At 41.8% G+C, this 25236-nt stretch overlaps 1 protein-coding gene across 7 annotated transcripts in view; it reads left to right on the top strand.

Annotated features, from left to right (window-relative positions):
• The window catches only part of MLH1 (mutL homolog 1), a 56219-nt gene that overhangs the window by 21983 nt on the left and 9000 nt on the right, over positions 1-25236 (top strand). For 5 of the 7 annotated variants that reach the window (XM_012455710.3, XM_012455708.3, XM_012455713.3 and 2 more), the window contains 5 exons: positions 2199-2352; positions 8672-9045; positions 11436-11584; positions 19599-19707; positions 21229-21292. In XM_012455710.3, coding sequence (XP_012311133.1) covers positions 2199-2352; positions 8672-9045; positions 11436-11584; positions 19599-19707; positions 21229-21292 — 850 coding nt within the window. The remainder of the gene's footprint in view (positions 1-2198; positions 2353-8671; positions 9046-11435; positions 11585-19598; positions 19708-21228; positions 21293-25236) is intronic. The other 2 variants (XM_064360148.1, XM_064360151.1) reach the window with 1 other exon arrangement.

The raw sequence follows: 25236 nt of genomic DNA, 5'->3' as shown, positions 1-25236 counted from the left end.
AAGCCACAACAGCTACTGTTTTTTTTCATAAAAGACAATCAGCCAGGTGCAGTGGCTCTAATCCCAGCACTTTGGGAGGCCGAGGTGGGTGGATCACAAGGTCAGGTGTTCATGTGACCAGTCTGACCATGAATTTTTAGTAGAGACCAAACCCTGTGTCAAAATTAGCCAGGCGTGGTTGCAGTCGCCTGTAATCCCAGCTACGCGGGAGGCTGAGGCAGGAAGATTCGCTTGAACCTGGGAGGTGGAGGTTGCAGTGAGCTGAGATACTGCCACTGCATTCTAGCCGGGATGACAGAATGAGACTGCTTCTCAGAAAAAAAAAGAAAAGAAAAAAAGACAGTGTTTTGCTCTGTGGAGGTTCTTGTCTTAACAGATACACTGTTGATTGCCCAGATGTTCATGTTATTCATGTAAATAATGTAGCAGTCATATTTTAGCAGTCATAAATAGTTTAGCACTTGGATTAAATAGACCAAACTCCATAGTAGGTGCTTGAAATACAGAATAAATGTGAAGTACCCCCTCTCTAAAGGAATTTATAGTCCATAGCTTACTTATGGAGGATCTCTTTCCATTATTTCTGCCTCTGCTACTAGTTTGTCTATTTCATATACTTAGCATTTTTATCCCAGCATGACAAAAGATCGCTCTTAGTAACAGCACTGTATTTGTATAGGACATAGTTCATACTAAAATCTCTTAAGTCTGAAGCCTTTTCACTCTGAATAGAAATTGTGTTAGAACTAATTTATCTTTGTTTTCATTTTGATTGAAAAGGGAAGAGCATAAAAATTATAGTTAAAGGTAGTTTTATTTTATTTTTTTGAGATGGAATCTTGGCCTGTTGCCCAGGCTGGAGTGCAGTGACACAATCTTGTCTCATTGCAACCTCTGCCTCCCAGGCTCAAGCGATTCACCTGCTTCAGCCTCTTGAGTAGCTGGGATTACAGGTGTACACTACCACACCTGGCTAATTTTTGTATTTTTAGTAGAGACAGATTTTACCATGTCAGCCAGGCTGGTCTGGAACTCCTGACCTCAGGTGACCTGCTCGCTTTGGCCTCCCAAAGTGGTGGGATCACAGGTGTCAGCCACTGTACTCAGCCTAAAGGTAGTTTTAGATTAAATGTTTTCAAGTTTTCCCTTGCAAAGTAACAAACTGGTCAAGTTATCACCTTGTTCCATCTCCATATTAATCAGGGTCCAAACAGGAGATAGATACTGTACAGCGATTTGAACAGAGGAATAAAGAATTACAGACAGGAGGTTAGAGTAATAGGGGATTTGATAGCAAGAGGTGAAGAGACAGGAACAGCAGATGTAAAGAACAACCCATTTCCTCCTAGGGCTGAGATAGCATCCCCTCACCACACTCCCTCACTTCTGACTGAGATGCAGACCTTGTTGAAGAGAATGTAACTGACTCACTGCAAGGTAAAGTCAATGAGGCAGTCCCCAGTACCACTCTGAGGGGATGCTGGAGAAAACTGCCCGTGAGAAGAGGGCAAGTGCTGCTGGTCACCTGTGCTAAAGAACTTAAAGTCTGATAAGAGTGCACCCTAACCTGGCATAGAAACCCCTTCCTCCTCCTGAGTCTCTCTAGCACCTTCTACTGGCAAAGTTTCGCATTGCAAGCCTCCATTATCACAGGAAGCAATGAAAGATGGACTCGGAGCTAAGGCAGTAAGTTGATAGCTAGCATAGCCTCTAAATTGACTTTTTGTATCACATTTTATTGACAGAAAGTGTTCTTGCATATATTGTTTCCTCATATAATAGGGGACTTATTCATGGCTGCAGAGGAGAAAGCAGATACTAAGAAGTTAAGTGATTTGCCTAAGGTCACATAATAAAAAATGTCACTAGTTCTACATATAGTATATGTGGCAGGTACATATAAAGCACTTGGCATGAATTTAATTCCCACTATAAACCTGTGAGATAAGTAATTCTGTTATGTCCACTTTACAAATGAAGAAACTGAGGCAAAGAAAGACGATATAACTTACGCAAAGCTACACAGCTCTTAAGTAACAGGGATAATAGTGAAACTCACTCACTCAGACTTGATCCTGAGGTTTTGACCACTGTGTCATCTGGCCTCCCCAAATTACTGGCCACCAAATACACGATATGTGGACTTTTTCTCCCCTCTCCCACTATCTAAGGTAATTGTTCTCTTTTTTTCCTGCCAGTTTAGAAATCAGTCCCCAGAATGTGGATGTTAATGTGCACCCCACAAAGCACGAAGTTCACTTCCTGCATGAGGAGAGCATCCTGGAGCGGGTACAGCAGCACATCGAGAGCAAGCTCTTGGGCTCCAATTCCTCCAGGATGTACTTCACCCAGGTCAGGGCGCTTCTCATCCAGCTGCTTCTCTGGGACCTTTGAAATGTGCCCTGCCAGACATGAGAGCCCAGATTTTTGCCTGTTACTTAGGAACTTTCTTCGCAAGTATTACCTTGATAGTTTTGACATTTTCTTCTTTGAATCTAGTTATAAAGGTATTGTGCTGTTGTTCCTGGGCTTAGAGTCATAAGGCCAGAGCTCACTTCCTCACTTTGCCTCCATCTGGAACCTTAGACCAGCTTCCTAGGAAAACGAGCTGTCTGAAAACAGAATAGGGTGCCTCTTCAGTGCACTCTTCACTAGAGATGTTCAGGAGGAGGCTAGTCCCACCTACATAGGGCACAGTGGAGGGGCGAAGCCCCAGGGAGGCTGCAGGAAGAGTAGAAAGAGTGGAGGCTCTACTGTTGGACAGACCTGGGTTACCAGCCATATGACTAACCTTCCCTGGCCTCCATGTCTCCCTCAGTAATGAAGGAATGGGGCATCCCCACATCCAAGGATAGTTACAAGCAGTCAGTGAATAGCAGATGTCTGGAAGAGCTTCTAAGTGCTTATTATTTTAAGTCACTTCACTTATCTGAGTTCTGTTTTCCTATCTGTAAGATAAGCAGGTTGGATTAAATGATCTCCTATATACTCTCCTGGTTCTGAGATAATGTGGTTGTCGGCAGGCCTTTATTCATGGTGAGAATGTTCATCATAAGCACACTGAAACTACAAAATAGAAGTATTTTCTCCATTAGATTATGCTGGGTCCTAGAAGCAGAAACTGGACTTCTGTGAGACCCTGCTTCATAGAAAACAAAATTCCCAAGCAGATGAATGCTTCTCAGAAGGACATTCACAGTTATCGACCTGGAAAGAATCTAGATGGAAGGTGGCATGGGCACTAAGTGAGATTAAACCCAGCCAGGGCAGCCCCAGCAGCCTTGGAACCCACACACTGGAGATTGTTGATGCAGAGAAGAAGGGAGTCCTCACAGCTTCCTACTGGTGACATCTGAAAGGAGTATGTGGCAGGTGGGAGGAAGAAGTTCTGTCTGGAAACCAACCCTTGTTCCTCTGTTATTGATTGACTCCTGGTACCACCATGAGCCCCAGGTCTTATAGAGGCCATAAGTCCCTATACCTTGTAGTGCCATGGACAAGATGAGACCACACACGCCCCCAGTGGGTTGACATGTCTAGCAAGGCTCTTGGAGCACTGTCTGGTACACAGAAAATGCCCAGTAACTGTTAGTTGGTTTGATGTCTGTCGTCTTTGCTCACTTCAGCTCTGTGCCCCTTTACTGCTCCTTTTATTCTGCCTCCCTCTGCACATGTGCATCCAGACTCCTCTCGGAGACACATGCTGCGTTGAGTGCCCAGGGATGCAGCATAGATGTTGCTGCCTTCCACAGAGGCGCTCATGGTCTACTAGAGAATATATCCCATGGGAGAGAAAAAAAGACTTGGGAGAATATAGGAGGGGTCCCTGTCCTGGACTTGGGCAGTCACGAAAGGGAGGGAAGAGACATGGAGGCTGGGACCTAAAGGCTAAATAGGAATTTGGTGGGCCAAAGGGGAGGGGAAATGGAAAGAGTGTTTCTGGCATAGGAAATGGCAAGGATAAAGGCCTGGAGGTGCAAGAGAACATGTGTTTGAGAATCTGAAAGTTCAGTGCAGTGGGTCCAGTGTTCTCTACCCTGGCTGCCATTAGAATTTCATGGGAAACTTTTAGAAAATTCCAATGTCTGGGCCCTCCGCAAACCAATAAATCATTCTTGGATGGTGAGGTCTGGCTATCAGGATTGTTTAAAAGCCTCCCTAGGTACTGTCCTATGCAGCTGGGGTTAAGCTGTGCTGGGGCCTGAGTATGTTAGGATGAGTGGCAGTGGTGGAGTTGAGGCTGCAGAATTCAGGCCAAAGAGAGAGATTTTCATCAGGAAATTAAAGAGTTTCGATTTCAACTTGATGGGAATGAATGGGATCTTTTTTTATTTTTATTTTTTGAGAGAGAGTTTTGTTCTCGTTGTCCAGGCTGGAGTGCAATGGCGCAATCTTGGCTCACTGCAACCTCTGCCTCACAGGTTCAAGCATTTCTCCTGCTTCAGTCTCCCAAATAGCTGGGACTATAGGCATACGCCACCATACCCGGCTAATCTTGTATTTTTAGTAGAGACAGGTTTCCCCATGTTGTCCAGGCTGGTCTCGAACTCCTGACCTCAGGTGATCCACCTGCCTCAGCCTCCCAAAGTGCTGGGATTGCAGGCATGAGCTACCGTGCCTGGCTGGATGGGGTCTTATTTGCCTTTTATGAAGAGCTCCCTGGTTGTAATATCAGAATGGATTGGAGTGGAGCAAGATGGAAACCTAATATGATTTGGGAGAAGTGGTGATGGGCTTGAGACATAGGAAGTAGCCCCATTCACTAATAGTTGAGCATGTAGAATTGCCAAGATCTGGAAATGGTTTGGCTAATGGAGAGTACATTGCCTAGCCCACAGTGATTGCCATTTGCTCTGTCCTAATTGAGGTCTAAGGGGTTTGCCGGAGATCATTGAGTGTGTGGCTCCACGGGGAAAAGAATCTCTCAGCATGCCTCCTTGTCTTATCCTGGGTTAGTCAGCTTCGTTTAGTTAGATTACATTTTATTTTCCAGTAGAACTCTGCATAAGTCCTGAGCAGTTTGTCTTCAGAGGGATCAAAGGACCTGCCTCTTTCAGTTGGTGTATGACGCCAGCTTGGTGGTCTCCTTCCTACTCCCTGTTTTCAGAGGGGTTGTCAGAATATCTTCTCTCCCTGCCAGCAGCAGGTCACACTGGCTCCTATCTTTTTGGCCATGGAGCCACCATCTTTCTGCTCTTCATCATGTGCCTTGCACTCCACTGATCTTGGCCAGTACAACAAAAGCCCTGGTTTGCAGTGAATGCGTTTGGTATGGAAATCAGGAACCCTGGGGATTCCACTCATCATATTCGGTTGCTGTGCTTTTCCTCCAATCTGTCACCATAGTAACAATCAACTCAGAAGACTTCTATGACCGCTTGTGTAGGGGTTTCTCCCCACATAATAAACAAGCAGGCAGTTCCACAGTGGACACCAGCTGGCCTCCTCCAATTTAATTCCAACACGTCTACTTGGAGATAGCATCAGATCCCACAGGTTGAGGGTGCAGTCCTTAAGACTGCCCCTAGTCTCCTGCTTCAGACACTAGTCACAAGTCCAAGACTCTAGAAGTTCTGACTAACCAGTTTCAAGTTGGGGTTCTCATGATCCCCGACTTTGTTTTTGATTAATTTGCTGGAGTGGCTCATAGAACTCAGGGAAACACTTAGTTTTCGGGATTTATTACAAAGATTTTAAAAGATGCCAATAAGGATGGGCGTGGTGGCTCACGCATGTAGTCCCAGCACTTTGGGAGGCTGAGGCGGGTGGATTACCTGAGGTCAGGATTTTGAGACCAGCCTGACCAACATGGAGAAGCCCTGTCTCTACTAAAAATACAAAAATTAGCCGGGTGTGGTGGCACATGCCTGTAATCCCGACTACTGGGGAGGCTGAGGTAGGAGAATCACTTGAACCCAGGAGGCAGAGGCTGCGGTGAGCAGACATCATGCCACTGCACTCCAGCCTGGGCAACAAGAGTGAAACTCCGTCTCAAAACAAACAAACAAACAAACAAAAGATACCAATAAATAGCCAAATAAAGAGATACACAGGCCTAGGTCTGGAAGGGTCTGGAGCGCAGGAGCTTCTGTCCCTATGTAGTTGGCTCCCAGCACATGAATGAGTTCTTGTTCATTTTCCTGTCAGCCTTGACGTGTTCAACTCTCCAGAAGCCCCAAAACACTATCTTCTTGGGCCTTTTGTGAAGACATAGTTAGGCAGGCATGATTGAAGAATGGGCAACAGGGTCAAAATATGATTGGACATATAAAGGGTATGGTCTAAACCCAGTAAGTCCTGTTTGTTCAGTGCAGTTTTCTTTACCCTGGCTGCCATTAGAATTACTTAGGAAACTTTTAGAAAATTCCAATGTCCAGGCCCTCTCCAAACCAATAATATGTTTCCCCTTCTCTTGGCCTCTCTGTGGCCATTCTTTCCTCCATGGTATGGGGCAGGACCCCTGTGGAATGGGAGTCTTATGACCCACAATCGGATTAGAGTCCTGCCTTGGACAAGTGAAAGGAACAGGTGTTATACTTATGTATATTAAGTACATACTTGTATGGTATATATATATTTATAAAATTTACACGTGGGTTTTGGGAAGCAGAAATTAACATAACTACTCTTAAAAATCTTTTAAGTCTCTTTGAAGTTAGAAAAGTCACTGTACCTTTTTGTTTCCATTGGCCCTGTAGTTCCTATCATACCCCAGCAGGAGGTGCATGATGTCTTATTATATCATTTTGGTACTAAGATTCATCAGTGGGTTCAGCTGGTGACCGCCTGATTCCCTCATTGTAAACTTACTCATCAACATTTAGCTTAATGGTTTCACCTTTAGTTGGTGACCATTACCTGAATCAGTTATTTCATTAGATTGTAAGATTATGATTTTCTGATTTTATAATTTCTTCTGTATTGACTATAATTTTTTGGTATGGAAGAACTTTCCCTTCTTATAGCTATTTGGTTATCCTGAAATACAGTTCTTACTAGAAAATAAGACTAAATGCTGAATTATATCCCTCTAGCTATCAATTTTCGAAGGAATGAATGGTGTCCTAGTAATTTCCAGTGGTATGTAATGATGTTTCCCTTTCTCCCTCTGTTATTCCTTCCCTCTCCTCACTTTCACTTTTTTGCTCTTTCACTATTTTGTCATAGCTGTTAACAGAGCAACATATTTTAATCAATTGTAGTCATTTTTCTTTTTGATGTTCAAATTATCCCATCTTACTCCAATGGAAGCAAGCCGTTGGAGCTGGTGCCCTCTACCTTTTAACCCAATTCCATTAGTCTTGATAATTGCCTTGTTTCTGACAAGACAAGATGTTGCAGTCACATTTTATACTGTCCCAGCCCAAGCCCTGGAGTAGGCCTTTTCTTTAAGGAACTCTAGTTCATTTTAGTGGGGAATGGTATTTAAAGACTATAATCTGGGATCTGGGAGTCCTCATTGCTACTGGGTAGTCATTACTTTTAGGCCTTTCCAGTGGTCAGAGCTAGGAAATATGTATATTTAAAATAGACAGTTGAGTGGTTGTTGCCAGGAGCTAGGAGGAAGGAGAAATGGGAAATTATTGTTTTTTGGAGTTTTTTTTGTTTTTGTTTTTGTTTTTGAGTCAGAGTCTCGCTCTGTCGCCCAGACTGGAATGCAATGGCACAATCTCGGATCACTGCAACCTCCGCCTCCTGGGTTCAAGTGATTCTCCTGCCTCAGCCTCCCAAGTAGCTGGGACTACAGGCACACACCACCACGCCCAGCTAATTTTTTGCATTTTTAGTAGAGATGGGGTTTCGCTGTGCTAGCCAGGATGACCTCTCCTGCTTGTGATCCACCCGCCTTGGCCTCCCAAAGTGCTGGGATTACAGGTGTGAGCCACCGCACCCAGCCGGAAATTATTGTTTAATGGGGGGCACAGAGTTTCAAATTGGGGAAGATGAAAAAGTTCTAGAGACAAATGGTGGTTGCACAACAGTGTAAATGTACTTAATGCGACGAACTCTCACTTAAAAATGGTTAAAATGGTAAATTATATATATATTTTACCATAATAAAAAAGTCTTCTACTGCTGGCCACAGTGACTCACGCCTGTAATCCCAGCACTTTGGGAGGCCACGGTGAGCGGATCACGAGGTCAAGAGATTGAGACCATCCTGGGCTAACACGGTAAAACCCCATCTCTACTAAAAATACAAAAAAAAAAAAAAATTAGCCGGGCTTGGTGGCACACACCTATAGTCCCTGCTACTCGGCAGGCTGAGGCAGGAGAATCGCTTGAACTGTGGAGGCAGAGGTTGCAGTGAGCCAAGATTGCACCACTACACTCAAGCCTGGGCGATAGAGCGAGACTCTGTCTCAAAAACAAACAGACAAACAAAATCTTCTTTTGGCAGCCCCTCGCCCAAGACAAAAATATGAGAATTTTACACTGATATTTCCATTTAAAGATAATTTTATGATTATAAGGATTTTGCTTAGTTCTTGAATTTTATACCTATAAACCTTTTATACTTCACATTTTAGGCAGGATTGCTTCTATAACAATGAGAATTATACCTCATTCTACCTTCTTTCTTAGTACTGCTCCATTTGGGGACCTGTATATCTATACTTCTTATTTTGAGTCTCTCCACTATCATTTTATTTATTTATTTTTAATACAGACTTTGCTACCAGGACTCGCTGGCCCCTCTGGGGAGATGGTTAAATCCACAAGTCTGACCTCCTCTTCTACTTCTGGAAGTGGTGATAAGGTCTATGCCCACCAGATGGTTCGTACAGATTCCCGAGAACAGAAGCTTGATGCATTTCTGCAGCCTCTGAGCAAACCACTGTCCAGTCAGCCCCAGGCCATTGTCCCAGAGGATAAGACAGATATTTCTAGTGGCAGGGCTAGGCAGCAAGATGAGGAGATGCTTGAACTCCCAGCCCCTGCTGAAGTGGCTGCCAAAAATCAGAGCCCAGAGGGGGATACAACAAAGGGGACTTCAGAAATGTCAGAGAAGAGAGGACCTACTTCCAGCCCAGGCAATCCCAGGTATGGCCTTTTGGGAAAAGTGCAGCCTTTCTCCTTTATTCTGTAATAAAACTGCCTTCTAACTTTGGCTTTTTATGAATCACTTCCATCTTCTCTTTGCCTGACTTGCCCTTTGCCTTCACTGGAATGGTGCTGTGGCCTTGTTTACTGTCTGCCTTTGACTATGGGAGTCACCCATCATGGTGTCCATTGAAATTACTAAAATGTCCACAGTTCCAAGTATGAGTTAAAAACACTTGAGATTGTGGAATAGTTGCCCAATTTAATAAACACACATACTAGAAATAAAGCAGGTTTATCTTTTATTTTTAGTAAGGAATTTTGATAGAGCCTCAACACCAGAAATGGCTAGAGAGAGAAGCCTAACATATCTGGAGGATTCTTTTTCATCCTACCCAAAGCTGCTTTCACTTTTTTTGGAAAAAAAAAACAAAACACTTTCTGAATCTAATTTATAAAACTCCCTGGCTGGGTGCAGTGGCTTACGCTTGTAATCCCAACACTTTGAGAGGCTGAGGGGTGGATCACCTCAGGTCAGGAGTTTGAGACCAGCCTGACCAACATGGTGAAATCCCATCTCTACTAGAAATGCAAAATTATGCAGGTGTGGTGGCACATGCCTGTAATCCTAGCTATTTGGGAGGCTGAGTCAGGAGAATTGCTTGAACCCAGGAGGCGGAGGTTGTAGTGAGCAGAAGTTGTGCCATTGCACTCCAGCGTGGGCAACAAGAGCAAAACTCTGTCTCAAAAAAAAAAAAAGACAAAAACTCCCTGAAGTTTCTGAGCTAGTGGTGAAAGAAAGCTGGAAAAAAGAAGCAGGAATAATAATAATTATTATTGTCATTTAATTTTGACCACTTTGGATATTCTTTATTTAATGTTTACTCATATGAAACCTGGAGCTCAAGATGAAGGAAATTTCCTAAGGCTGCACATATACTATCATGGCACTAATTAGCCATTTGAACTGGAATGTGTTACTTCAGTTTGCTCAGTTCTGAGTAAGCCCAGCAAGATGACTTTTAAGTTTTTTCCAACCAGGCTCATTGGCCTATAATCCCAGCACTTTGAAGCTTGAGTCTAGGAGTTACACACACACACACACACACACACACACACACTTACAGAGAGATTAGCCAGGCATAGGAGTTACACACAGACACACACACACACACACACACACACACACACACACACACAGATTAGCCAGGCATGGTGGCAAATGTCTGTAGTCCCAGCTACTCAGGAGACTCAGGTAGAAGGATCACTTGAGCCCAGGAGGTTGAGGCTGCAGTGAGTGGTGATTACACCACGGCACTGTAGCCTGGCTGACAGAGTGATACTCTGTCCTAAAAAAAAAAAGAATATTTTCCAGGGAATAATAAAGGAAGCTAATATTTATTGAGCATCTACTGTCTACCAGATGCTTTACATACATTATCTCATTTAATGCTCTTATCATCCCTGCAGGGAAAGTATTACATTTGTTCATCACTTGCAGAACTAAGTGATATTTACCACAGAGTAGTCAAAGAAATATTTGTAAGCCCCACATCAAATTATATCACTTTTCTGCTGAGAACATTTCCATGGTTTTCTTTGCATTTGGGATAAAACTTAAATCCGTCACCCCACCCTTGCTCCGCCCACCACTTTCCTTCTTCCATGTGATGCTTTGGCCACACAGCTCTTGTGGCTGATCTGAACTGGCTGAGCTTTTTGCCCTTTTTGCTGTTGCTATTCTCTCAGTCTGGGAAGCCTCTGGCTTCCTGTCACTCAGGTCTCAACTCAAATGTCACCTCTTAGCTGGGCGTGGTGGCTCACACCTGTAATCCCAGCTACTTGGGAGGCTAAGACACGAGAATCTCTTGAACCTGGGAGGCGGAGGCTGCAGTGAGCTGAGATCATGCCACTGCACTCCAACCTGGGTGACAGATCACAAAAAAAAAAAAGTAAGCATTGTGAGGGTAAGTATCTTATCTGTTTCGTTCATTGCTGAGTGTAGTTAGTGCAGTGTCTGATGGATGGATAGATGGAGGAATCAATGAATGAGACTTGACAAATTCAGCTCACTTGTTCAAGGCCCTGCAGCTCTATGGGCCTTGAGCAGGCAAGCTCAGAGGCTGCAGAAATGCATCAAAAGCTATACTCAAAAGTCCTGCTACATTGGCTGTGTGGCCAGCTGCTGGCATCTGATGGTTGTCAGATAAGCAGTCACCAGAGAACAGACTGATCTTCTTGGCCTGCCACCAGCACAGGTTTATCCACAGATCTGTAGAACCAGCACAGAGAAGTTGCTTGCTTCTCCAAAATGCAACACACAAAATTTGGCTAAGTTTAATAACAAAAAAGAATAGTAACGATCTGTCACTTCCTTTTCTTCATTGCAGAAAGAGACATCGGGAGGATTCTGATGTGGATATGGTGGAAGATGATTCCCGAAAGGACATGACTGCAGCCTGTACGCCCCGGAGAAGGATCATTAACCTTACCAGTGTTTTGAGTCTCCAGGAAGAAATTAATGAGCGAGGACATGAGAGTATGTAAACACTGCGGCCTCAACTGCTAGGGTTCTGGAAATGCAGAAAGCAGTCGTGTTGTCAGAATGGCCACTAGTTTTGCTGGGCAAACTCCTCTTCCTTTACTAACCCACAGTAGCATCAGCTTAAAGACAATTTTTGATTGGGAGAAAAGGGAGAAAAATAATCTCTGTTTATTTCAGTTAGCATTAATTGGTATTCTGTTAAACCATAGGAGTCAATAAAATCAGTCATTTCACCAGTTTTCAGTTTGTTTCTGTCTTAGCTAAGAGCAGTGTAATGGTCAGCAAAATTCTTATCTTGTGTACTGAATGGCATGTCCTGTTGCTGAAAGTGCACAGGTTTGGGAGGTAGCCATGAGCTTAAATCCTGGCACTACCATGTCTCTTGTGTGACCTTGGAGTCCTGACCTAACGTTTCTATGCCTCAGTTCTTTAAAAAGTGAAATTAATTTTACCCTTAAAGATCATTGTGCTGATTAGAGATAAAATAAATAATAACACTTGTTACAGAGCAAGTAGTTGATACTTTTATATCCTGAAGACAAAGTAATAAATCATTATCGTCTTTGTCAGAAATAGCTTTTGAGAATATCTGAATATAGAACTCTATCTTTGATCCCTGTTACTTCAAAACTAAAATAATGGTTTTAGGAATTAAAAGGTGAGGCTAGTCACCTCTAAGGGATGAACTAACCCAGTAATTGAGGTATATAACAGTGAATTAGCCCAGACAACAATCCTGACCCCACTTTATGAGTGAGACAGTAATGCTCTAAGTGTAGACATCATTGTCCAGGGCTCTGGTAGGCAGTTCTGTACTTGAGAATTTAGCAGTGACCTTTCTATTTTTCATCGATTATACTTTTTTTTGACACAGGGTCTCAGTCTGTCACTCAGGCTAGAGTGCAGTGGTGCAGTCATGGCTCACTGTAGCGTCAACCTCCTTGGGCTTAGGTGATCCTCTTACCTCAGCTTTCTGAGTAGCTGTGATTACAGGCATGTGCCATCATGCCCAGCTAATTTTTTTTTTTTTTTTTTTTTTTTGTAGAGACAGGGTTTTGCCATGTTTCCTGGGCTGGTCTTGAACTCCTAGGCTCAAGTGATCTTCTCACTTCTGTCTTCCAAAGTGCTGGGTTTATAGATGTGAGCCACCACACCTGGCCTATTACACATTTCTTAATTAAAGTAGTCAAATTTCAAAACTGTTACAAAGTGTATCTTAAAATATGACAATCTGGTTTAATTTTTAAAAGGAAAGAGTAGACAAGGAGCAGTTCTGTGCCTTTCCCACTAGTCCCTAACCTTTTAAAACAGCTGCTTCTGACTCAGTGGTTTCTTAAATGTTTTCTGTCTCAGTCACTTGTCTAAGCAAATTCAGAAGGCTTCAACTTGCCTTTTTACATTCATTCCCTTTTCTTAGCATTTTGGGCCTTTGTTTTCATGTGGGAAAAGACCCACAGGTCTTCTCTCCATTTGGGCAGGATACAAACTTCGTGTGACCGAGGTTCGACAGTTGTAGAAGTGGCTGCCAATTGGCTTCTGTTTTTTATTTCCATGATTTACTCCAGTTGCTCTTCCCTTCCATCATTGTTAGCTTTCAAGCTGGGAACTTTTAAAATGCTTTTACATAAAGGTGAGCTATTACTTGATGCAGTTAGCAGTCTTTCTTACAGTGGTTTTAATGGACAGACTCCCTCAGTTTGGAATTTATGAGTTTTCTTTAAGGGTCTCCCTTATGCATAGCAGGCTGGGGTGAAAGTTACAATGTCAGTTACTTTCTGAATAGTATCAAAGTGTTTTCAGTGCAATGTATTAATAAAACTAACCTGCCTCAAGTTTGGTCAGCTTTGGAGTCTTACTGAGGCTAAAATGATACATCTAAATGATTTTAAATTTTGTGTTCTTACACAGTGTCTCATCTAATTAAAGAATAGTCTTGTGAGGGAGACAGAGCAGATGCCGTTTTCTCTATTTTAAGGATGATGAAAGTGGAATAGAAAATGGAGAGGACAGACTAATTGCAACATCCCCACAATCAAAAACAGGCCCAGGTTCATGCCTTGTTGATGGTGGGTTGCTACTGGCAGTGGCCTTCATGCAGGAAGCCCAGATGTATAACCAGGTCAACAGCCTGTGCAGTACAAGCATGCCGTGTAATTCTGATTCCATCAACTGAGGCTTTTCAAACATGCTGGTGTTGGGTTTTACAGACGCATTTGTTGTCTGTGCTTTGGGGAATGGAATGGGCTCTTGCTTTGGAGCCAGAACTCCTCTGAAGCTCCCACCACCTGCACCATTCAGAGGCCAGACAGAAATTTGTTCACTATTTTGGGCGTGATTTTCGTGCTTTGTAAAATGTGCTACACTGCAGCCCTTACTGGGCTGTGGTGATGAACACTTAAGATACTATGTGTGTGCTTTATAATCTATAAGACACAGTTTAAGGGGAGGGACTTCCGACATGAACCCTACCTGCTGATAATCTGGTTGACACCCAGAGCCCCAAGCTGGGAGAAGCTGATTCTCTTTGAGTTGACTGCTGTTTAGGGATTTGACTGAGACTCAGATTTGGCGAGGAAGACCACTAACCTTAATAGACCAACAGGCTGGCTACTCCCCAGTGAAGTTCCCAAGGCCAGGAAAAATGTAAGAGACATTCCTTGTAACAGTTTTCTTAGTTGCACCTGTGTGATTATTTGATCAATGTGTTGTCTGTGCAGGGATCATGTCTGTGGAGCTCAACACCTTGTCCTTGGTGCCCAGCAGAGTGTCTGGCTTGTGTACTCAGTAGATATCTGCTAAGGGAGCGAGTCAGTGATTGAAAGGAGCAGCCTGGGAGGTAAAGCCCTAGAATCTTTATTTTAAAGGGATATCAAAGTTGAACATTCAGTTAGACAGCTCTCTTGAGTCTAGGGATTTATCCATCCATGGTGGACACACTTGCAGTTCACAAGTGAGGGTACTTTTGACAGGTTCCAGTATCCAAGCAAGCATTCTATGGAATAAGGCTCATCTCAGGGATTAGTAATGACTGAATTTACTTACTGCTAGTCCCATAATTGTGATCTGTTAATTAATGGGGTTAAGAAATGTCATAAGCTATTTGCTACCATTTAAAGTGAAAGCGCCCTTAACATTCCAGATACCCACACTTCATTTTATTTTCTTGCTCTTTGGTGAACTGTCCTCAGTCTGAATGTATATACTCGTGGTTCATTACCAGGTAACCGGTGTTTTTGGTATAAGAAATCAGTTCGGTGAACATTTGTCAAATATCTTCTCTGTACAGAATGCACAATGCCAAGCTCAGAAGTAGGAAGTTAAATGGATAAACAGTGACCCCTGCCTTAAAGAATATCATGCTGTTGTATGGGAATTGTTTAATAAAAAACTGGCTGCAACATTAGGTAGAATGAAAGAAATCCTCTAATAGAGATATAAGGCCAGTTCAGCAGGAAGCCAGGGTGAGATCTCCTGAGAGGAAAAGAAGGGTGTCTTGATTATCTCTGGCAGCAGCAAAGACACTGGCATACAGTGGCCACTGGAAGGCAGCCAGCAGGAGATGGGGGTGTCTAGCCTGCAAGTGAGCATTAGGAACTAGAGGACCAGTTGCCCTTTCTTCAGGTTTGGTTTGCCTTGCTGCTTCTCAGAAAAACATGCTGAGACTCAAGGCCTTGGTTATGAACTCAGATGGGTGTTTAGGCTTTGAAGCACAGATAGATTTTGTCCCATTTTGCTGTTCACAGAATGGCAGGGAAATGCCTATGGACCAGCACTGTGGGGACATTTAGGTTAGGGACGAAATATAGGTTGTTTAAGTCCTGCTAAGACGCTGTGAAGAGGTCCAAGAAGTTTCCCAATGCCCAAGGAAGAAAAGGCCTGTGCTTGGTGGTGCCACCTCCCTTCCCCGTCCTGCTGGCAGGGCTGCGCTTCAGTAGCTCTGGATGCGTCAGAGTAGTCTGTGAACATTCTGTATGGAAAATTTCTCACTGTTTTAGTGGATTACACTGCTGTCCCTTTCCTCCAGTGCCTCATTATTCAGGATTATTTAATGTTCTCCAGCTTTTAAAATAATCATTTTCCGCCTACACAGAACATCCTGTAGAGACATTGAGTTTCCATTGGGAACAGAGGGGAATACTTATTCTAAAAATGAAGAAAATAAACCTCTTTTTATGGAGGAAGGGATAGTATTGCTGAACTTCTATAATACTATGAGAATTCACTTGGGATGCCTAAAAAACAAGTATATTAAAACCATGATATATAATTGCTGTGCTATGACCCATGCCCTATTTTCTCCAGCCTCTCTTGTCCCCTCTCTTCCTTTTAGCTGGTGATATTTTTACTTAGTTCATGAAAAAATACATATATATGCACACATAGATATATGCACAAGTATATATATGTGCATACACACATATACAGATACATTGGTAAATTTAAAAATCATGTTTATAAAACATATGTAGCAGCTATAGAAAAACATGAACACTTGTGAGAATAGCACCTTTCCAGGAAATCAGCCATTACCATCATCTTTGAGGCTCTTATGTGCTGCTTCCCTGTGCCATCCCCTGCCCTTCTTCCTTAAAGGTGATTACTATTCTAAATTTTGGAATTATTATTTCCTTTCTTTTTATTATAGTTTTATCACCTGTATTTGTATTCCTAAAAATTTGTTTAGTTTTGCAAGCTTTAGATTTTATAAAAGTAGAATTACACTATAAGTTTCATTTTTCTGCAATTTATAAATAGCTACACATATATTCCTAAGATTCATCCATCTTGTTATGTACAGCTCTGGTTTACATTTTCTGTATAATATAGATTCTGCTTCATGAATATACAGTTCATTCATTCTTCTGTTGAAGGGCAGTGGGAGCGCTCACATGGCCTCAGTCCCTGTCTCTCCATATGCTACCCTGGTTCCCAGCTTCATATGAGTTGATCAATGGCCTGGCATACTGGATGAGAAGCTCTAGGTTATCTATTTAAGAGAGTTATTGATTGCTTTCCAGAGGGGTCATATTTATTTATATTATCACCAACAATTTACAGATGTGGCATTTGCTCTAATTTCTGTCCATTATTTTATATTGTCAGATTTTTACTAGTTTGGTGATTGTGAAACGGTATCTGATGGTAGTTTTTATTTCCATTTTCTTGGTTGTAATAAAGTTAAGTGTATTTCGTCTAGGCACGGTGGCTCATGCCTATAATCCCAGCACTTTGGGAGGCCAAGGTGGGCGATTACTTGAGGCCAGGAATTCAAGACCAGCCTGGCCAACATGGCAAAATTCCATCTCTACTAAAAATAGAAAAATTAGCTGGGTGTGGTGTCGCATGCCTGTAATCCCAGCTACTTGGGAGGCTAAGGCACAAGAGTCATTTGAACCAGGGAGGTGAAGTTGCAGTGAATTGAGATTGTACCACTGCACTCCACCCTAGGCAACAGAGCAATAAATAAATAATCAATCAGTTAATAAATAAGTATATTTCCTCAACTGGCAAGTACCCGTTCAAGTTTTTTACCCATTATTTGATGGTTTTTTTTGGGTTTTTTTTCTGGGCTTTTCTAATTAATTTTTGCAGTTCTTGATATAGTCTACATAGTAATCAGTTACATGAAAATATCTTCCCCTAGTTTAGGGATCATCTAGTAACTTTTTTAAATGAATACTTGTTTTAGGAACAGAAATTATTAGATTTAATATAGGCAGATTTTCTCAATTGTTCTTTATAGATTGGCTTTTTAGCTTAAGAAATCCTTCCTAACTTCGCGATAATTAAAGATACACTCTTAGATTGTGTCCTAAAAGACTCATACTGAAGCCTCTAGCCCACCTGGAATTGATTTTCACAGATACTGCATTTGTTACTGGTTGAAGATTGGCCCCTTCATACAGCAAGTCTGTTAATAGTGTGGTATAAACATAAGTTTTATATGCATTGAAAAACAAAATTTCACATGACTTAAAAGACTCATACTGAAGCCTCTAGCCCACCTGGAATTGATTTTCACAGATACTGCATTTGTTACTGGTTGAAGATTGGCCCCTTCATACAGCAAGTCTGTTAATAGTGTGGTATAAACATAAGTTTTATATGCACTGAAAAACAAAATTTCACATGACTTGCTTTATTGTGATATTGACTTTATTTCGGTAGTCTGAAACTGAACCTGCAATATCTCAGAGGTATGCCTGTATCTACTTGTCTTTGATACTTGTTATTGTCAGTTTGTTTGGATTTACCACATATTATTTGATCATAATTCTTTCCTGTAGATGTTTTATGATCTTCCTGAATCTTTATTGGGGCCTTTGGTGGCTTAGTTTTTTCAGGCTGCTGTAATAAATTACCTTAGACTAGGTGGCCTATAGACAATAGAAGTTTATTTCTCACAGTTCTAAAAACTGGGAAGTTCAAGATCAAGGAACCAGCAGATTCAGTATCTAGTAAGGTCCTGCTTCCTTATACACAGCGCCTTCTAGCTGTATCCTTACGTGGTGGAAGGGGATAGCTAGCTCTCTGGAGTTTCTTTCATAACAGCTAATCCCACTAATCACAGTTATGAGGGAAGACCTAATCATCTCCCAAAGGCTCCACCTCCTAATAATATCAACTTGATTTTTAAATCTGCCCGCCTCAGCCTCCCAAAGTACTGGGATTACAGGCGTGAGCCACCGTGCCCCGTATTTTTCATTTTTAGAAATTTTATGTGCTCTTTTGGAAATCTTGATCCCAGGAGATAGTGGATAGTGTCCTGCTGCTCACTCATGGTTTTAATACTTCTTGAGTATGCTGACATACTTATTTTATGTCTTTATTTGCTGATCTTTCTAGCTCCTGAAATCTGTTTACAGATCTCATTCTGTGGATCCTTCTGGATTCTAATTCATGGGGTATTTTTTGTGATTAAGTAATTTTGTAACTGTTAATTCCTTGTACTTTATCTGTGGGGAATTACTTGAAGCCTGGATTGACAAAGAATTTCTGCAGAGAGAATTTGCATTTGATTAGACTAGGAAATTGGAGGAACAGTTAGCCCCAAATCAGTTTAAATTAAAACCTCCACTTAAGGTGTTCCGGCAACCTGTTTAGCATGAATTCTGGATGCAAAAGCATGTGAAGACCAGTTTATGATTACAGATTCACGGGGTGTCATTTTTTTCTTCCATCATCAAGGCTAGAGGTGGCAATTTCGCTTAACTGCCCTTTGAGGAGCCCCCACCATGGGCATAGTAGTACGGCCTTCTTTTTCACTGGGGTGCAGCCCCTGGAGTCTCAGCTTCACGTGTTGGGGAAGTGGCCTCCTATTAGAGTTCTCCATTTGAAACCATTCCATGCTTCTGTCCTCCTTTTGCCACCTTCAGAGCCTGTGGAAACTAACGTTCATGATTCCTGAGGTTTCTCTAGTGTCTGGATAAAGTTGACTTCTTGACTTCAGAGATCTCATTACCTCTCTGAGTTCCTGCTTTGTCTTAGATTTTGATCCTTGAGTGTTCTTTAATCTTTCAGCAATTCCTTGTTGCATGTTAAAAGATTAGTTGGCCAGGTATGGTGACTCATTCCTGTAATCCCAGCACTTTGGGATGCCGAAGTGGGCAGATCACGAGGTCAGGAGATCGAGACCATCCTGGCCAACATGGTGAAACCCCATCTCTACTAAAATACAAAAAATTAGCTGGGCGTGGTGGCGCACACCTGTAGTCCCAGCTACTCGGGAGGCTGAGGCAGGAGAATTGCTTGAACCCAGGAGGTGGAGGTTGCAGTGAGCTGAGATTGCGAGCCTGGTGACAGAGCAAGACTCTGTCTTAAAAAACAAAAAAAAAAGATTAGTTATATTTAATTCTTCATTTGTGTTTGTTTTCAGCAGGAATCTCAGTTCAGGCCTCTTTGCTTATTTGGTGTCTCTCGTTCTGGTGCTTGGTGCTTTGGGCTGTGAAGTGATGTTGGTAGGATCCCATTACTTACCTGTTTTTTGTTTTTATTTTTTGTTTTGCAGTTCTCCGGGAGATGTTGCATAACCACTCCTTCGTGGGCTGTGTGAATCCTCAGTGGGCCTTGGCACAGCATCAGACCAAGTTATACCTTCTCAACACCACCAAGCTTAGGTAAATCAGTGAGTGTGTGAACAAGCAGAGCTGCTAGAACAGTGGTCCAGGGAGCATAGGCACAGAAGCTAAGAGCAGCATGAGGTAGTTGGGTGGGCACAGGCTTTGGAGTCAGACATGTAGTTTCAAATCCAGGCTCTACCATTTCCCATTTATTTGGCTGTAGACAAGTTACTTTCCTAATCTATGTCTCAGATTTCTCAACTGTAAGTTGTGATATTACTACTTAACATGCAGGGGTTTTGTTTGTTTGTTTGTGAAGGTAAGAAATAACCTAAGAAGCCTAGACCTAGGTAGTTGCTCAGTGCCCTATAAATGTTGTGAACCAGTTGGTGAGGGTTTGATGCTGCTAGAGAATTCTAGTATCTGCTGTGTGCAACAGAGTACTGTGGGTGATGCAAGAGAAAGACCTGATACCTTCTTTCCTCCCAGCTTTGAGAATGGAGTAAAGGCTTACTCCAGCCACCAAGTGAGCCAGTGGGCTTGATCAGAACAGGAAAGGTGACCCCAGCAGTTTCATTTGACTATTGCATGGCTGGCAACATTTCTGTTGATTGTTTTCAGGGACCTTGGTGGATGAGCTCCTATTGAGTCTAGAACCTGTATTAAATCTGTTCTCAAGTAGGTAATGCATATGGGAGGATGCTGCTACCTTGCATCTACTAGCCATCACCTATCTACTGTGAGACTCTCCCTCTAAGCCCTGCTGTGGCCTCAGAGTGCTTATTGGCCCTGTGAGTGAGGCAGCCACTATACATTGCTTGGAGTTGGTACATGAGATAGAAACCTATTCACCATCCCTTGAAACTGCCCCAGTTCAGAAGCTTCCTGTTAGCACATGTACCTCCTTGTATGTATTCAGAACTCATTCCTCCCAGGCTCAGAAACCCGTTTGGTGCAGCTCGGTTCAAATTCCTTGTCTGCTTTGAGAATAATTGGGCTTGTATAGTGAGCTGTCACTTTTTAATTTGTTGGGAATTCTACTCCCCTTGCTTTTTTCTTTTCCAGCATGTCTAAGGGAATGACCTCCAAGGCCCCAAATCACAGTTGCATTCATGTTCTTTCATCTTACAGATACAAATCCAGGCCAGACCCAGAGTTGCAGCTGTTAATAAATGTGGATGATCTTCCAGTAAGGAGGTAGAAAAACATAAGGAGAGAACAGGGTTCAGGATTCAGTATCTGGATTCAAGTCCTTCCTTTAGCACGTTACTAACTGACATGGAACACATCAGCTACTCAATAGGTGCTTCAGTTTCCCCACCAAAATGCAGGCATAGCGGGTACTTTGTCTGCTTCGATGAGAAGAAGTCTTTAAGCAAGTTTATGTGGTTCAGTGTGTTTTGAGAGCTATGAAGGGGTTAGAGATTTTGTTAGACTGTTAACCAGATTCCACAGCCAGGCAGAACTATTTCTGACTTATCCATGTTTCAGGGATTACTTCTCCCATTTTGTCCCAACTACGTGTATCTCAAACATGAATTCAGCTTTTCCTTAAAGTCACTTCATTTTTATTTTCAGTGAAGAACTGTTCTACCAGATACTCATTTATGATTTTGCCAATTTTGGTGTCCTGAGGTTATCGGTAAGTTTAGATCTTTTTCACTTCTGAAATTTCAACTGATCATTTCTGAAAATAGCTCTCTAAATTTTTCTAAAAATTCTTAGGATAGTTTCTGTATTGTATGATTTGCATATGGAGGTATCTTTAATTAGAAAATTTTATACTTTTTAGCAAAATAGTCATTTGGTAGCCAACTTAAACAAATGTTTATTAGTATAGAAATTAATAAATATCTACTGATACTCGGCCCGGTGCGTGGCTCACGCTTATAATCCCAGCACTTCTGGGAGGCCAAGGGGGACAGATAATTTGAGGTCAGGAGTTCAAGACCAGCCTGACCGACATGGTGAAACCCCATCTTTACTAAAACACAAAAATAAGCAGGACATGGTGATGGGCACCTGTAATCCCAACTACTCAGGAGGCTGAGGTAAGAGAATTGCTTGAACCCAGGAGGCAGAGGTTGCAGTGAATTACACCACTGCACTCCAGCCTGGGCGACAGAGCGAGACTCCCCCCAAAAAATAAATATCTACTGATACTTAATACTTGGAAAGGGATAAAAATAAACATTTTCTAAAGCCATGGTCTAAACACAACCCCTACCAACAATTTTAGTCCCTTTTTACCAAGACTTTTTTGTTTTCTTTTTTTTTCTATGCCTTTTGTAAAAACTGTCAAAGACTTTCAATGCCGAATTTTAGTTGAGTTAAAAATCATACTACCTGTTTATATGGTTTCATATCTTCTTTTTCATTTGATATACTCTACAAAAAAGACTGCTGAGATTTTGATTGGGATAGGTTGAATCTAGATCAATTTGGGGTGAAAAACTTTTGTTAGATAAATCCCTTAGTAGTTCACATTTTTTAATGCTAAATGGCATTTTTCAAAAATTTTCTTTCTTTCTTTCTTTATTTTTTTTCCGAGACAGAGTGTCTCTCTGTTGCCCAGGCTGGAGCACAATGGCACAATCTCAACTCACTGCAACCTCTGCCTCCTGGGTTCAAGCCATTCTCCTGCTTCAGCCTCCCAAGTAGCTGGGATTACAGGCATTGTGTCATCATGCCCAGCTAATTTCTTTTCAAATTTTTAGTAGAGATGGGGTTTCACCACCTTGGCCAGAGTGGTCTTGAACTCCTGACCTCAGGTGATCTGCCCACCTTGGCTTCCCAAAGTGCTGGGATTACAGGTGTGGGCTACAGTACCCAGTTTCAAAATTTTCTTCTTCTTCTTTTTTTTTTTTTTTTAAAGAGACAGGGGTCTCACTCTTGCTTAGGCTGGAGTGCAGTGATGTGATCATAGGTCACTACAGGTCTGAACTCCTAGGCTCAAGTAGCTAGGAATACAAGTGCGTACCACCACGCCTGGCTAATTTAAAAAAAAATTTTTTTTTCATAGACACAGGAGTCTTGTTGTGTTGCCAAGGCTGGTCTCAAACTCCTGGCCTTAAGCAATCCTCTTGGCTCAGCCTCCTAGAGTGCTAGGATTGTAAGCATGAGTCACTGCACCCAGCCAAAAAACTTCAATTTCTGACTGTTTATTGCTAGTACATAGAAATACGTGTAGTTTTGTACATTGAGACATTGAGGCTGTATGTTGCAACCTTGTTAAACTCACTTATTAGTTCTAGTAAATTTTTTGTAGATTGTATCAGAAAACCTGATAGAATCTACAAAAAATGATGATCATGTCTTCTGAGAATAAAGAAACTTTTACTACTTCCTGTGCAATCTGAATGCCTTTTATTTCTTTTTTTGTTTTGCTTCGTTTTGTAATGGAGTTGCACTCATGTCGCCCAGACTGGAGTGCAGTGGCACGATCTCGGCTCACTGCTGCCTCCAACTCCCGGGTTCAAGTAATTCTCCTGCCTCAGCCTCCTGAGTGGCTGGGATTACAGACGCCCACCACCACACCCAGCTAATTTTTTTTGCATTTTTAGTAGAGATGGGGTTTCACAATGCTAGCTAGACTGGTCTTTGAACTCCTGACCTCAGGTGATCCACCTGTCTTGGCCTCCCAAAGTGCTGGGATTACAGGTGTGAGCCAACCACCTCGCCCAGTTGCCTTTTCTTTCTCTTGACTGATTTCACTGGCTAGAACCTCCAATACAATGTTGAATAGAAGTGGTAGGAATGGGCCAGGCATGGTGGTTCATGCCTCTAATCCTAGCACTTTGGGAGGCTGAAGTGGGCAGGTTCCTTGAGGCCATGAGTTTGAGAACAGCCTGGCCAAAATGGTGAAACTCTGTCTCTACTAAAAATACAAAATGTAGTTGGGTGTGGCAGTGCACGTCTGTAATCCTAGCTACTTGGGTGGCTGAGACAGGAGAATCGCTTGAACCTAGGAGGCGGAGGTTGCAGTGAGCCAAAATTGCACCACTGCACTCCAGCCTGGGCAACACAGTGAGACTCTGTCAAAAAAAAAAAAAAAAAAAAAAAAGAAAAGAAAGGTAAAACGAAATGGTAAGAATGGAAATCCTTCTCTTGTTCCTGATCTTAGGGGGGAAGTATTCAGTCTTTTAACATTAAGTATGCTGTTAGCCATAGTTTTTTTTTTAGATGCCTGCTATGAGGTTGAGGAAGTTTCTTTCCGTTCCTTATTTGCTTAGAGATTTTATTTAGGATTGGATGTTGAATTTTTTTCAAAGGTTTTTTTTTTTTTTTGCATCTCCTGAGATAATCATATGATTTTTCTTTTATAGTTTGTTAATATAGTGAATTATGTTAATTTTCATGTTAAATCAATCTTTGCATTCCTGGGATGAATGCTGCTTGGTTATGATATACAATCCTTTTTATATATTACGGGATTTGATTTACTAAAATTTTTATTATAATTGTGTTTATGAATGTTATGAGTTTATAGTTTTCTTTTAGTCTTTGTGTGGTTTTGGTATCTGGGTAATGCTGGCCTCATAGAATGAGTTGGTAGGTATCCCCTCCTTTTCCATTTTCTGAAAGAGTTTGTATAGAATTGATGTTAAAATTATTCCTTAATGTTTGGTAGAATTCAATAGTGAAGCCATCTGGGCTTGGAGATTTTCTTCAAGGGAAGATTTTTAAATGCAGATTCTTTTTCTTTAATAGTATAAATCTATTCAGATTATCTATTTCTTCTTAGGTAAGCTTTGGTATTTTGTTTCTTTGAAAAAATTTTTTCCATTTAATCTAATTTTTAAATTTACTAACATAAAGTTGTTTGTAATATTTCTTTTATTACCTATGGATCTCTGGTGACATAACCTCACTCATTCCTAATGTTGGTAATTTCAGGCTTCTCTTTTTAACTTGGTCAGTCTGGCTAGAGGTTTATCAATTTTATTGATCTTCTCAAAGGACTGACTTTTGGTTTCATAAGTTTTTCTTTTCTTTCTGTTTCATTGATACCTGTTCTGACCTTTATTCTTTCTTCTTTCTTCTACCTATTTTGGTTTAATTTGTCTTCTCTTTGACATTTCTTTCTTTCTTTTTTTTTTTGAGATGGAGTCTTGCTCTGTTGCCCAGGCCAGAGTGCAGTGCAGTAGAGTGATCTCGGCTCACTGCAACCTCAGCCTCCCAGGTTCAAACAATTCTCGTGCCTCAGCCTCCCAAAGTAGCTGACATTATAAGCATGCACCACCACACCCAGCTAATTTTTGTATTTTTAGTAGAAATTGGCTTTCACCATGTTGGCCAGGCTGGTCTCGAACTCCTGACCTCAGGTGACCGCCCCCCCCCACCACCACCCGCTTCGGCCTCCCAAAGTGCTGGGATTACAGGTGTAAGCTACCATGCCCATCCTGTTTCACATTTTTTAAGTTAGAAGCTGAGGTCACTGATTTGAGACCTTTCTTCTTTTCGAATACAGGTGTTAAGTGCTATAAATTTCCCTTAAGCACTGCTTTAGCAGCATCCTACAAATTTTTATAGTTTTCATTTTCTTTCTTTTTTTAAAGAAAAAAAAAAGGAAGAAAGAGAGAAAGA

The sequence above is a fragment of the Aotus nancymaae genome, unplaced genomic scaffold, assembly GCF_030222135.1.
Source record: "Aotus nancymaae isolate 86718 unplaced genomic scaffold, 86718_ANA_hifiasm-v0.15.2.pri h1tg000038l, whole genome shotgun sequence".
Classification (NCBI taxonomy): domain Eukaryota; kingdom Metazoa; phylum Chordata; class Mammalia; order Primates; family Aotidae; genus Aotus; species Aotus nancymaae.
This window is presented reverse-complemented; position numbering and strand designations above follow the sequence as displayed.